At 43.4% G+C, this 14499-nt stretch overlaps 1 protein-coding gene across 7 annotated transcripts in view; it reads left to right on the forward strand.

The window, feature by feature from the left end:
* SCAI (suppressor of cancer cell invasion) overlaps nucleotides 1–14499 on the forward strand; it is a 33237-nt gene that overhangs the window by 12302 nt on the left and 6436 nt on the right. For 6 of the 7 annotated variants that reach the window (XM_027741434.2, XM_027741431.2, XM_027741433.2 and 3 more), the window contains 11 exons: nucleotides 4984–5079; nucleotides 5692–5778; nucleotides 6328–6426; nucleotides 6797–6893; nucleotides 7648–7746; nucleotides 8370–8522; nucleotides 9338–9439; nucleotides 9984–10085; nucleotides 11133–11211; nucleotides 13261–13360; nucleotides 13802–13883. In XM_027741434.2, coding sequence (XP_027597235.1) covers nucleotides 4984–5079; nucleotides 5692–5778; nucleotides 6328–6426; nucleotides 6797–6893; nucleotides 7648–7746; nucleotides 8370–8522; nucleotides 9338–9439; nucleotides 9984–10085; nucleotides 11133–11211; nucleotides 13261–13360; nucleotides 13802–13883 — 1096 coding nt within the window. The remainder of the gene's footprint in view (nucleotides 1–4983; nucleotides 5080–5691; nucleotides 5779–6327; nucleotides 6427–6796; nucleotides 6894–7647; nucleotides 7747–8369; nucleotides 8523–9337; nucleotides 9440–9983; nucleotides 10086–11132; nucleotides 11212–13260; nucleotides 13361–13801; nucleotides 13884–14499) is intronic. The other variant, XM_039383302.1, reaches the window with a different exon arrangement.

Raw genomic sequence — 14499 nt, forward strand, 5'->3', positions numbered from 1 at the left:
TTCTGTGGAAAAGAAGTGACGGGAGAGGGAGAGGAGAGCAATGATTTCCTTCCCAAAACCTCCTCTGGGCACTTCAGCTACAGGGAGCTGAGCCTATGGCTGTGTTGGCAGCTGCTTAGCTGTTGCTGCTGCCAAAAATTGCAAGGGCTCAGCCTGCCACGTCTTTGTTTCAGTAGCATTTCCTTCCTCTCTTCCCAATACAGATGCCAAATACAGCATTTGAGGAAAACATATGATGGTCTGCCAAGGTTGCTGCTCGAAAGTGTACTTTGTGCTCGTGCTCCTGGTGATACCATCTCCGGTGGCCATGCCTGCGGTAGTGCAGAGGGGACATTGTCTTTCTAGCATCTGTACCCTGGGCTACAAGTTAGAAAAAACTGCTAGTGAAGTATGTTCCAATGGCTCTCTTTTCTGCTTTCCCCACTCCCACTTGCTTTTTTCTTGGAAAAAGGCTGGAAAGAGGGAGGGTGTTAGGAAGCAGTTTTTCACGGTGTCCTGTCACTGGTCTTATTTTCTTTTTAATGTTAAAAAGTGCTTAAGTGTGTTCAGTATCACAGAGGAGCTTGAAATTTTAAGAAATTAGAAGACTTTTCACAACCACATTTTAGTGAAGTGATCATCCCCTGTACTGGGCACTGCTGAGGCACCTCGAGTCCTTTGTCCAGTTCTGGCCCCTCACTGCACTTCAAGAAGGACATTTAGGTGCTGGAGCATGTCCAGAGACGGGAACGGAGCTGGGGAAGGGTTTAGAGAGGAGCAGCTGAGGGAGCTGGGAGGGCTCAGCCTAGAGAAAAGGAGGCTCAGGGGGGACCTTCTGGCTCTGCAACCCCCTGACAGGAGGGGGGAGCCGGGGAGGGTCGGGCTCTGCTCCCAGGGAACAAGGGACAGGAGGAGAGGGAACGGCCTCAGGCTGTGGCAGGGGAGGTTCAAGTTGGACATCAGGAAGAATTTCTCCCTGGAAAGGGTGGTCAGGCCTTGGCAGGGGCTGCCCAGGGAGGTTTGGAGTCCCCATCCCTGCAGGTGTCCAAGGAAGGCCTGGCTGTGGCACGCAGTGCTCTGGGCTGGGGGACAGGGTGGGCATCGGGCACAGGTCAGACTCGATGATCTCAGAGCTCTTTTCCAACCTTAATGATTGTGGGATTCAGGGTTACAGTGTGTATTTTGTAGCACCAGGTATTTTGTAGATTTCTAGTAAGATGCAAGTATGGAACCTTAGTTTTGTTCCACACTGCTGCTGCTTTAGAAACAACAGGAGCCTCTTAGCCTCAGGTAGTGCTGCAGGTGTACCTGCGGTGGTCCTGGGAAGGGAGTGGCTTCTCCCACCAACTGCACTGGTGTGGCAGGTTATGGGGAGTGCCCTGGTGTGGTCGTGCCTTTGTGGGTTATTAGAGTCTGTGGGGAAGCTACACCACTGTTATCCTGCTGCTGCTCAGTTCTGGGAACAGGAGCTTGTAATTACTACAAGCCCATGAACATAAAAGGAAATTGTCTTTTTTATCACCTGTCAAAACTGTGAATGTATTTAAAGCTTTGAATATTAAACTTGCAGTTATTGTAACCTCCCTCTTTGAAGCATACTGCTGAGTCTCCAGGACTTTCTCAACTTCTTTACATCTCTGGAAGTTGTCCCTGTGTGACAACTTCCATGTGGTGCTGGCCAAGCACACCTCAGCACCTTTAATTGGGTTTCAGCCAGTATTATCTGGCTTCTGCCAGCAGCATGGCTGAAATGAACTACTGACAGAGAATTAATTATGAGCACATAAGTAGTGCTGGTCTTTGCTGAGACAAGGAGTACAGCAAGAATTCGATAAAATTCTGGACTGTCTGTGGAATTTATCCACCAGCCACTCCAGTGCAGCAAGGGAACCAGTTTTCCCAATGTGGGAAACCCATCCTTTTAGAGCATCTGAGTTTTAGTCTTCATGTCCTGTTTAGAATGCCTTAAAAGCCAAAAAACTGGAAACGGTTTCCACTGGTTGGAGGCTATTGTACTGTCCTAAATCAAGACATTTCCACTCCCTCCTCTGCATCTGGATTCCTTTGGCTGTCCCTTCCTCCCTCCTGCAGTGGTGTCCAGCCTGAGTGCGTGCCCCAGCACTGCCTGTTCTGAACCAGCAGCCCGGGCTGGGCACATTCCGCAGGAACCTGAGCCTGCTGTCTTTGTCTCTCCATAGTGTTCTGGTGTCCTTCTGTAGATCTGGAAGCAGTGAAATAAAGACCCATAATATAGGTCTTTAGTTCTGAAGTTGGGTGTATAATTGCTTCTGGGTCATGTGTTCCCTGTCTCCATCGGTGAGAGGATCTGTGTTAATAACCCACTGTGCAGTCGAGCCAGGCTTTAGGGTTCTTTTGAGGTGTTTCTCCTCTGGTCCTATTAAAAAACCTGCACTATATGTCCTCTTTTGCCTATGCATCTGTTTTCTCACAGCCAAATTTCTTGGTACAGGGGAGCGATGTGTGATGTTGAGCACACAGAGCAGTAAATGGATGGCAGGAAGGGCAGCTCCTGTCTGCGAGAAGCTGTGGTGAAACCACGGTAATGTATTGTCATAAATGAAGTTTTATTACAGCCATGTCAGAATACTATCAAAAGAACAAGTGCTACTGTCTGTTTCCATGGAGATCTTTCCCGTTCCCTGGGGAGCCGAGGAATCCGTGGTATTGTGCAGCTATGCCAGCTGCAATTAGGCGAGCACGCTGCTTGAGGAATATCCGTGTGGACACCCAGCAGCGGCCGTGGACAGCAGTGGCCAAACACATGGACACTGTGCTAACAGAGGCTTCTTAAAATGACACTAATTTTCAGATACTCGGATCTAACACAGCACAGTGAGTTGGACTGGGCTTTACAAGAATGTTTAGGCTAGGAGGAAGGTATGGAATTGGGGTGACAGGTGAGGTATAGAGAGTGTATTAATTATCTGACTGATGAGGGATAGATGCATGAGCATGATCAGAACATAGGTACCTGCTTATTTCTTAATGGCTGCACATACCTACTTCTCGATGTCTGAGAGAAGGGCATTTTCTTGTTCCCATATGTTAGACCTTTGCTCAAATGTCCTGAGCAACTTGGCCTGGAAAGCTCAATTTACTACTGGTAGAGTTTTTTGAGTCAGCTTCCTAATTCAGTCATTCTATAAGTTAGTGCTGGGGAACTTTGATTTGTATAATTTTTTTTAAATGATCCATTTTAGCGTTGTTCTGTATTTGTATTCACTTTTTATTTTTGCTTTTTAACATTGAATCCTGTGGATGTGCTACTTAAATTAAAGCTACCTCTTGCTATATCAAAGCCTCCAGTGTATCTTGGGCATTTGTTGGACAGTGCCTTAACTTCTTTTGTTTAGCTAAAATGTTTACATCTATTACAAGACAAAGTGGTGCATCATTCCTTGCAGTGAACGCTGTAGATTTGCATGTGTTTGTATCAAGCTGTATCTGGATGATGCTGGTGCCCTGAAGCCATGTGTTTATATTCCTGTTCACCCTTGGCTACACCAGCGTATGTGCCAGGATGTTGAGCAGCCAATTGCAAGTTTGAGGGGATTTTATTTTTTTTTTTTAAATTTGGTAAAATCTTGCACAATTTCCTTGGCATCTTCCTGCATCTTCCAGCACCAAGTCCTGGAATGTTTTTCCAGGCTGGTAACAGATTAATTTTACATGTAGTAGCTACACTAGGTCCCTTCAAGCTGTGTGGGAAGTACAGTTGGCTGACGAGCAAAGGAATATTAATTTCCTTTCCTACCTTGGGTGCTGTTAAAGCAATTACAATGAGCAGAAACATGCCAGAATGCTCTGAAATCGTGTATACTGCTCTGCTTCTCTGACTCCTTCAGAGGACATGGCAAGTTTTCCTAAAGGTGATGGTTCCCTCAGTCTCCACCTTTCGGGCTTGGAAGTGGAATGTGCTGCTTTTCTGTGCCCGTGTGCTGAAGGTGGTACATTAACCAGCACAGTGATTTGAGAGAGCATTCCCTGGAGAAATCAGTCTTGAATCAAATGAAAGATTATGCTGTCTTGGAAAAGCTATTCCACTTCTACTTGTAGAGTTGTGCACCTTCTTTGAATCAGCTTCAGTGTATATTTGTAGGCAAGATGTGCTCAGTGAGACTGAGGGGTTTGGTGTCCTCTGTTGCACTTGTTCCAAGATTCGAGTCACTCCCAGGTGACAACCCTCTGTGAGGATTGAGAGCACAAACCTTTAGAGCCAAAATCCTTAGGAATACATCATAGTTATGGAGTGGAAACACACCACAGCGTGGAAATCCAGTGGAGATATGAAAGCAGAATTGAACTGGGTTGGCTAATTCACAGCACTGGAGACTGGTATGAAAACACCAGAAAGTCTCATGTTGTGACATGTCACTAACTATGAGTTAGAGGGTGACAGATATTGTGGTGGTGATGTAATGTGACCTGGCGAGTGTTCACTGTGAACATCCATGTGCTGGCCTGACCTGGTGACATTTGGACAGTGGATTTGTTGGTGATGTTATAAGCTCTGTTTCTGAAACACAGCAAACAGCCTCATCCTTTTAAAAAAGATTATTTCCTTAATGAGTTGCAAGAAATATTATGATGATGCACAAGTCTAAATGAACTAATTTCTATTAGATTATTCTGCTTGCTCTTGCGAGAGGGTTTTTTTTACTGTGGTATTTTAAGAGTCCAATTTAGCTTTCTGTACACATAACCATAAAATTACTTCTCTTTTAGCAAGACTGTAAGATGTTTTAGATCCCCTGTGGCATGTAGGAACATGGTTGTTTCCTATTTGGAATGATTCTCAGAACAACAGGTTCTGAGAAACTCCAGGAATCATGGTTCTTGTAGTTTTGGGTGCAGGCAGAATTCTAAAGTACTGCAAGTCAATCCTGAGCAAAGCTGCTCTGACTTGGACAGAAACAGGCTGCTGTCACATTGGGCTGACTGGAATGTGCTCCCTTACTCTGCCTTTGTCACTGTCTCTTGCAGAGATTTACCTCAGTACGGGCAGAAGCAGTGGCAGTCCTATTTTGGGCGAACGTTTGATGTTTACACCAAACTCTGGAAGTTCCAACAGCAGCATCGGTAAGGGAATGTTGTAGGCAGATGAGCTGTGTGGGTTTCAGCACAGCTTTAATCTCTGGTATGCCCAGGGCCCCAGCTAAGATTGAGATTTCACTGTGCTGTTCAAGCATGGAGGGAACAGCCGCTTCCTGCAGTGCTCACAGTCTAATGAATTAAAATGTTGCAGAGTTTTCAGTGTGGCTTTTTTAACAAACCCTTTTGCTCTACCTGAATGTGTGGTGCTTTAATGTCTTACTGAGGAGATGATGGATTCTGCAGAGCAGAACCCATCTGGAATGGTGTGAAGCCTCTTGCTGCAGCGTGGGCTCTGATCCTTCACACCTTCCTCTGGCTGCGCAGTCTGAGCGTTCTCCCGGGAAGTTGTGACCTTTTGTTGTGTGTATTTTGTGCATCACACTTTTGTCTGGTTCTCGCAAGTTAATGCAAGATAAATGGTCCTTGTTCTGGGGGGCGTGTGCTGTGCTGTTGGCTCTGTAGGGGCTGCTACTGGGAATGCTGCACCAGGAACGAGAGCTGAATTTGGCCCTGCAATGGCTCTTTGTCTTGTCTGGTGGGATGTTCTGGGAAATTTGGGAATGCCTTTTAATCTTTCTTTTCTCTCTTGCAAAATAGACAAGTATTGGACAATCGGTATGGGTTGAAGAGGTGGCAAATTGGGGAAATTGCTTCCAAGATTGGGCAGCTCTATTACCATTATTAGTAAGTAAGCACAGAAGAGGATTCAGTGGGGAATGCAGGGTTAGTGCAGTTCCCTGCCAAATGTCTGGATGCTCAGTCAGGAGGAATCAGTGATTTGGCTGAGTCACGATGCCCGTTTCTGAATGAGGGCCCTGGGGACTGCATGGGGCTGCAGGGAAAGGTACCTGTGAGCCTGGTACCACATTGCTGCTCACACTGATACTGCCTGAGGACTTATCTCCTGCCACCAAAGTGTCTTCCATGCGTGCTGCATTGGACTGTCCTGCAAAAGTGTGATTTACAAGTTTGGGAGCTTAGTGTTCCTTTAAACTTTCCAATGAACCCATCACCTGTCCATATGGGTGCAAGGTGGGCAGCTTTGATTGTTATCTGAAATGGCATCCAAGCTCTGAAATCTGGCTTCCCAGAATGAGAGTCTGGCTTTCATATGATGTTAGTTGAGGAAGGAGTTTTGCTGTGGATGCACAAGCGGGTTGAGGGGGCAGGAAGGGAGGGTTTGGCTTGGATTTCCACCTGAGGCAGTGAGCTAATCTGATTCTTCCTCTGCAGCCTGCGCACCTCAGAAACCAGCTATCTCAATGAGGCTTTCTCCTTCTACTCAGCAATTAGGCAGAGGTCATACTACTCCCAAGTCAACAAAGAGGACAGGTATGTCTGAATGGATGCCCTTGTTTTTTCAAGACTAGAATAGTGCATGGAAGCAGCAAAGAGCTATAAACTGTAAGGTTTGAAGAGCCAACCATATCTGACCCCCATGCCTTTCTCACAGAAGGAGACTGTGGAGAAGGGGGAGGCTGTGGCTTTCTTAGATATTTTTTATGTCCCTGTACCCAATTTTAAAGAAACCTCTAAGCAGCCAGGAAGCTATTGATCACGATATGAATTCAGTCAGAACTCTTAATCTGCAAGTGTTCAGCTTTGCTCTGGTCTCAAACTCCTCCTCTCCTTCACCCCAGTACCTACCTCTGTTCTATTTTATTCTCAAATTTGGCTGTCATGTTTTTATTGTTGTGTTTAGGCCTGAATTGGTGGTTAAGAAGCTGCGTTACTATGCAAGGTTTATAGTGGTTTGTCTCCTGCTCAACAAAATGGATGTTGTAAAGGACCTTGTAAAGGTACGTTAAAATAAGGTTAAAGGTGCTGAGGGGTGGGAGGTTGCTGATCCTCACTTTTCTAGTCTATCTGACATCCTACATAGCAAACATCTTCTGTGATTCAGACATTTAGTAATGACACTTTAAGCTCAAATGATTTGACAGCGTTGTTTGAACACGAAGTAAAAATATTCCAATAGCTGCAGCCTAGACGGGGAGGTGCCCTGTAGCTGCAGCAAAGGAACACCAAGCTGCTCCCCACAGCATATGCTTCCAGCCCCTCTGACAACCTCGCTGCAAGCAGCTCCTGGTCTTGACAGTTCTGTGTAGGTTGCATTGCTGTCTCTGTGTCTGAGCTCCCTTGAACTGCTAGCTTAGCTTAGCAGCAGCTGAAACAGCCACACCATTCCCTTTCTCAATGTATTTAAAGTCACTTGTAAGCTGAAATTTGAGTCCTTGGCATCCGTAGCTTATGGTAATAACCAGTGACAGAGCTGCTTGTGAGTGGGATAGTTAACTCCAGATATTCTTTGCATTTGGACCTACTTAACAGACAATTTGCATTGCCAGAACTGAGTGCAACGTTGGCATTCTGTCTGCTGAAAGAGCGCGTTTTGGCTGGCATGTTAGTCAGAAGTGTGCTGCATATGTTCTCAAGGAATTTATTTGTTATTCTTAAAGGCCAGCACAGCTAACCAAATGTAAAGTCACTGCCTGCCTGTTAGACTGTTGGTTTAAGAAGTGACTGTGTCTGTCTTTCAACTGTCTGCATCAGGAGCTGTCAGATGAAATCGAGGACTACACTCACCGTTTTAATACTGAAGATCAGGTGGAGTGGAACCTGGTTCTTCAGGAAGTGGCAGCATTTATTGAGGTGAGAACACCATTTCCTTATAGTTGTTTATTCAAAAGTAAGATTTTCTGTCCTGTTCACCGAAGTGGTGCTGTATCACCACCTCTGAGGTAAGCAGGGGCAGGGACAGTGTGCCTGCCCCATTTACTCACTGGTGTGTTCAATGCCACAGCCCTTAACACGAGCATTTCAGTATTGCCAGAAGGGGTGGCAGCATTACCATTCACTCACCTCCTTTGCTATTCATTTCTAGGAAGGCAAACTAAAATAGGGCAGAGTTATTCTGAATGAAGGAATATTTAGTTTATTCTGTGTGAATCTGTAAGGTTGTTGATGCTATTTGACTCCTCAGGTATAGAGAAGCTGGAGCAGAGTCCATGTCATTGGAGGCAGTATGCTTGTCTATTTGCTGTACTTTCATGTGCTTGTACCATGTATTTTTGCAGTCCCTAAGAACTTTACCATTCTGTGGGAGAAGGCATTACCCTGTAGCCTGCATGCAAATATACAAATATGTGTACAGCAAAGTAATTTAGAAAATCTGCCTCAGTTATGAAATGTTCTGTAAGTGACAAGACCTTTGGACTTTTCTCTGACTGCAGATGTTTTCTGAATTCCTGATTTATTCTGGTTGCTTTTTTTAGGCAGACCCTGTCATGGTTTTAAATGATGACAACACCATTGTAATCACCTCTAACAGGCTTTCTGAGACAGGAGCTCCGTTGCTGGAGCAGGGGATGATAGTGGGACAGCTTGCTCTTGCAGATGCGCTCATTATTGGGAACTGCAACAACCAGGTAAAAGAAATTCTGGAGACTTGGGTTTACATCTTGGGAGTTCCCCCTTGGCAACCTTTCTGATCATTCAACAGCAAATCCAATAGAGGAGAACTTTAAAATATTTTTATTGTGATGTTTGCAATGGCATCAAGAAGAAGAGCTTCTCAGAAATAGGAGCTAAAAATGAAATGTGAGATATTAGACCTGTGGTACTGACCTCTTACTGCTTATATTCATCATGTCAATTACGTTGATACAATTGATTTTCATATATTGGATTGTTCTTAACATTCAAGCATGAGAGACCTCTGAGCTATATCTTGAAAAAGCTTGACTTAAGCTTTCACGTGACATACTCCGGTTTGTTGCAACTCTGGTGGCAACAGGAAGAGGTCTTCAAAAGACATTTGAAGTCTTTTTTTTTTACATGATGATAGTGAGGTTGTACAAACTTCATGACTTCTCTCTGAGCTTTTTTTTTCAGGTAAGCAAGAGAGTTGCATCTAAACTGCACTTTGTGTATCTTTATCACATCTTGTCTGAATTTATAGTCCATAGCCATTTCAGCACTTGATTTGTAAGCAGCCTGGAAAAGTCTGTAATTTGGAAGCAGGAGTCTGCACTGCAGTGACCTGTCCAGATAGACTTTATCCTCAATGAGCTTTTCCAGAAGTCCTTCACAGCTCTTTGGAGATTCAAAGAGGGCTCTGGCAGATCCCTGAGAAAGAGAGAATGGTCTGTCTGGTATGCAGTGGAGTCTCTTACCTGGATGATTCCAGAGAACTGCTGTTTAATGTGTATCTGTCAGAATAAACTGTGTGACTCTCTTGCAGGTGAAGTTCAGTGAGTTGACAGTGGACATGTTCCGCATGCTGCAAGCGCTGGAGAGGGAACCCATGAACTTGGCATCACAAATGAACAAACCTGGAATGCAGGTAAGTTCCACTTCAGTGACAAACCTGGCAACAGATCTTAACTGGGCCTTTCGTTTGTTTTATTTTAAATAGTATACTCCTTCAGTATTGTCACTGTGCAGAGCAGGTTAGTAAAGATGGTGTAACCTACTGAAAGTTAGTGAAGAGCAGCTCAAACCTGGACTCATCAGGTTACTAAGTCATCTGAAAGTTAATATCCCCTGCTGAGAAAGCATAAAAATATTTTAGCTGGGGGCATAAGGAAATACGAAGAATTTAATTTATTTATTTGAGATGAAAAGTGATTTTTGTCACTCTTTTCTTGGACGATGCTTTAGAGAGTAAGAAAGATTTAGGTAACAAGTTTAAATGGGGCATACTACAAAGCTGTGCATCTTGCTTTACTGTGTAACAGGAAATGCACCGTGGGCAGACCATTTGTGTAGGAAATGTGTTGGAGATGAACATTCTAATAAGTAGAAATTTGGAGGGTTTTGAAACTGCTTTGATAATATCTGGTTTTGGGGTTTTTTTGAGTAGTGTTTTTGTTTGTTTTTTTTAACAGGAATCGACAGAGAAACCAGCAAGGCGGGAAAACCCCCATAAATATCTCCTTTATAAACCAACTTTTAGCCAGCTATATACATTTTTAGCAGCATCATTTAAGGTTTGTGAAATTGGTGAATTTATTTGTAAGAAAAATATCCAGGATAGTTTGTGACACTGAATAAAATGTGGATCTGCACTGATCTGGAGAACAGAAAAATCTTAAAAGTGTTCTTTTACTTCATGTTATGCCAAACATAATCCAAAGTCAGGGAAGTACCTCAGGAAGTGGTTACTCTTCAGCACGGTATAGCTGCTGAATCTCCAGTCCTGTATCCCATTCAAATTGTATCCTGCACAAGCTGTAGTTTTATCTGCCTGTCTTATTTTCTTACCCCCTGCTGTCCTCCAAGCCAGTCATCTATACATTTGTAGATTTTTTTTAGTACAGTTGCTGCACTTATTTTAATTTATCGAAGTTCCTGGGCTCATTATGCTTAATGCTGACTGTACAAGTCCACAACTTAGGATTTAGTAGTAAAACCAAAACATGAATCCTATAAAGAAACAAGTTTCAGTTTGTCTCAAGGAACAGCTGGTGAGGTGCAGGAAGTGCATCCTTACTTCTTAGAATTTTGTCTGCCTGAATGCTAAGCCTTTGGCAGAAATTAAAAGTATCTGTTCCCTCATGCAAACAGCCCATTAGAAAGGTGGAAAATAGATTTCTTTTAGAGTTCTGTACAGAAACCTGGATGTGTTGTGCTTGTTGGCCAGCTGAGAAGGGCCAAGGGGAAAAGACAGATGTTGCAGACTCTGGGGTATTTGGAAACAAACCCTCCTTTGTGAATTGTTTGGGAGTTAGGGTCTGTATGGATCTTGGCAGCTTTTAATTTCCATATCTTAGAAAGCCTCAGATCTGGCTAGATAGTAAGAGAGTCTATGTGGAAGCAGATGCTTTTTCAGTGCAGCTTGGACCTCTGATATCAGCCTAGAGGTCTGTGTGGAGAAAAGTTATGGACACATCACTGGGTGACCCTTTGGTCTGTGTACTGCCCTGGTGGGCAGAAGTAGCACAGTGATAATGACAATGTATTTATGAAGGTGATGGTTGAATATTAAAATAAACTTGACCTTTCTTCCCTTGCCACTCTCCTTGTCTGGGTTTCAGGAGCTGCCTGCAAACAGTGTGCTGCTGATTTACCTGTCTGCCACGGGCGTGTTTCCATCAGGTCGTTCGGATAGTGAAGGTACAATAAAGGAATGCTCCCTGTCATGAACAGGGCTTGAATTCTCTTTATGTTCCAGGACAAGTGACCAAGAAAGATGTCACAAAGCTCCTTTCAAAGACAAGTCAATTTGATTCTCCTGTCTGCTTAGTAAGATAGCCTTTTTTTTTTCCACAAACAATAATTAATTCTTTGTGTTTTAATTAATGTGCATTAACCTGAGAACTTTTCAAAGGACACATCCAGTTTTTGATGCATCTGAAGTATTAAAAGCTTCCCTAATTTTGAAGACCACATGGCTCAGTTGATGCATCAGTGCAAAGTTCATAAAATGGCTCAGTGGCACTTTGTGATTCTTTCCATCCCCAGCACCAGGAGATGGGGGGTGAAAGGGCTGAAGCGGCTGCAGGGACTGGTCTATTTGCACGCTCGTTAACCTGACAATTCAAGCCCTTCTCATGATTTTGACAATTCCCCTCACCTCATCCTCCTGTTCTTTGCAATCTAGCAGAATATTTGGATGCAGCTGCAATGTAAAAGCTGAAAACTGGTTAGCTAAAGTAAACACAGTCCAAAGATCTGTTTATGTAATTCAAGAAAAAATCCAAATACCTTTTTAACATCCTAAATATTGTACAAACCTCATCTGTTTGAGACTTGCATTCCTTTATAAGATGCATGCCTTGTCCTCCCTGGTGCATGATTTATAGAGCTCTCAAAATGCTAAAAGAAAAAAAATCCCTGTCAGCTTTGTATTGTGGCAGTGATTTTTTTAAATGCTTTTAACATTTTACTTCTTGCTGCAACTTGGTGGTAGGTTCTAACTGAAGCTTGTTCTCCTAGGCCTGTGGTATGTCCACCTCACTGCATGTGTTGTTTCAGCTTAAGACCTTGTGGTAGAAGCATCCAGGCTCAGTCACCTGAGGAGCTGCACAGTCAGAGTGCAGCTTTCCTTCAGTGCATCCCATCACAACTGCAATCTTTTAATAAGGTGGTGTGGTCTGCCCAGAGTTCTGCCTTATTAAAAGGGAGAGCAGCTGCAAGTTGCACTGTCCATTGCCTGCAAGCAGCTTGTGTTTGGCAGACCACGTGAGATGTTTGTAACTGTGCTAAATTAATGTCTGTTCTGTTCCTGATTTTGTATCCCCAAAGCTTCCCTTAAAATGGAAAGGTGCCTTGTATCCAAACCTGAAAAAATTGCATTTGGTGGCCAAATAGGGGTCAACCAGCTCTGCAAATGTATAACAGAATGAGGAAACCCTAATACTTTATTTTACTAATGTTAGTGACATTTCATATCCATACCAATGGCAGAAATATATCTTGATATCTTGTAGGATGTGATATTTTTTGTAGCCATTGCTTTCATCTTTGCTCTCCATCAGACAGTCAGGGGGTAGCTCAGTTGTGCAAACTTAGCAGAATACTTTGTTAGCTTACCATGGGAACACATGTTCAGGGTGTGTGCATGTGCAAATTGTGAATTCTGACTTTGAAATCTTAAACCACAAACCTTTGCTGCAGATTTGAAATCTGGTTAAATCTGTTTTGTCCTTTTGTCATTCTCTGAGCTCTCTCTTCTCCCCTTTGCAGTGTTATAACTGCAGATGATAATAATATATCCATTATTTTTTATTAATTTAGCTTTATTTTTTTATCAAATTCTGAATCTGGAATATGCAAACTCATACAGTAATTTTACAGAGGTATTGATTTCCCTGTTTCAAGTGTGTAATGGGTTTTAATCTTTTTGCTCTATAGTTTAACAAAAGCCAATATCTGGATCTTTTGTATTATGTTTGTGGATAAATAATGAATAATTAAATTAGAAGTTATGAAGTTGCATTGCTTGCTTCTATTTGATAGATGCTGAAATTGCTAAGAGAGTATAAATGGAATATGTAGTTAGTGAAGGCTCCACATTCCCCTCTCCCGTCCTTACAAGTGCAGTAGTTCAGATTCCTTCAGTTTTCTGAGATATGTTGTTGCTTTCTCCCTTCCATATAATTGTTAAATCTCTCAGGGGTGAGTTGCCCCTGCTGATTTGAGCTTCCTTTTTCCCCTGTGTAGGTCCATATGACTTTGGGGGTGTTCTGACAAACAGTAACCGGGACATTATCAATGGGGACGCGATCCACAAGCGAAACCAGTCGTACAAGGAGATGCACTGGTAAGTCTCACAGTGCGACACCTGGGAGTTCAGAAAAATTTGTCTTCAATAGAGAAAAAGGCATCAAAGCCTCTGGAATTCAAACTCCTCAGTGCAGGACATCATAGTGGAGATTGGCTTGAAGTCGAACACTTAGAAATGAATGTTTAAATGATGATTTAAACACTTCAGAAGTATTGCTGTGACCTAATGTAAGTTCTTAATTACTGGCAAACTTCAGATTAATGATGGATGGTTTCTCAAGAAGATAAACATCTCTTGAACTAGTAACAAGTCCCATAGCCCATATTATAGAGAATACCAAGTGAGCTGTGCAGTTACTCCCTGAGGATGAATCTGAGGCCTGGGGCACGGGGAATCTGCTTGGTTTTTATCTGGATGTGGGCAGCTGTGTGGCTGAGCAGTTCTAGTGCTCTGTGAGGCGTCCCTTTCTCTTTCCAGCCTCCACCCTGGAGATCTCTACCCTTTCACCAGAAAGCCTCTGTTCATCATCGTGGACTCTTCCAACAGCGTCGCCTATAAGGTAAGACCCTTGGAGGCAGCTCCTCGTGTGGTAGGATACAGTGCCAACCCCTAGTTAGCTTACACTTTTAACAGGCTATTTTTTTAAACAGTTTGTATTCAGTCTTTCTTTTCTTTTGAGGTTGTGCATGCTAGTCAGGATCTGACCCTATGAATAGGAACAAGAAGGAGAAGCACATGAACAGCCGCTCATTGGAAAGTAATAAATCCTCCTGGAGGGAAAAAAGGTTCAAGATTTCCAAGGTCTCTGGTGGGAGGTTTATTTTTGTTTTATACCAAAGACAAATCTGGTGTGTGTGCATGGGGGAGGGAGATAACTAATGTGCTTTTCTTTTTTCCAGTCATCCAACACTCAGTTGCTTTTAAGCAACAGAAAGGAGTCAAAGCATTGAGCCTGATCTTATAAAACACAGGGTGTCTGTGTCTGAACCAAGGAAGTAACAAGACTCAAATTAGCATCCAGTGTTACTGTAGAGTGGTATTTGCTTGGACACTGAGCCTCCTTCCTAGGGTGCTCTGGACTTACAGTAGAATTGCTCCATGCTAAATCACCTCCAGGAATCTGCAATTCGGGTAATACAGACGCAGGCATTGCACTCGTAGTGGCCAGTTGAATC

Source organism: Pipra filicauda, unplaced genomic scaffold (assembly GCF_003945595.2).
Source record: "Pipra filicauda isolate LSUMZ 115617 unplaced genomic scaffold, ASM394559v2 scaffold100_size2392355_pilon, whole genome shotgun sequence".
NCBI classification, from domain to species: Eukaryota; Metazoa; Chordata; class Aves; order Passeriformes; family Pipridae; genus Pipra; species Pipra filicauda.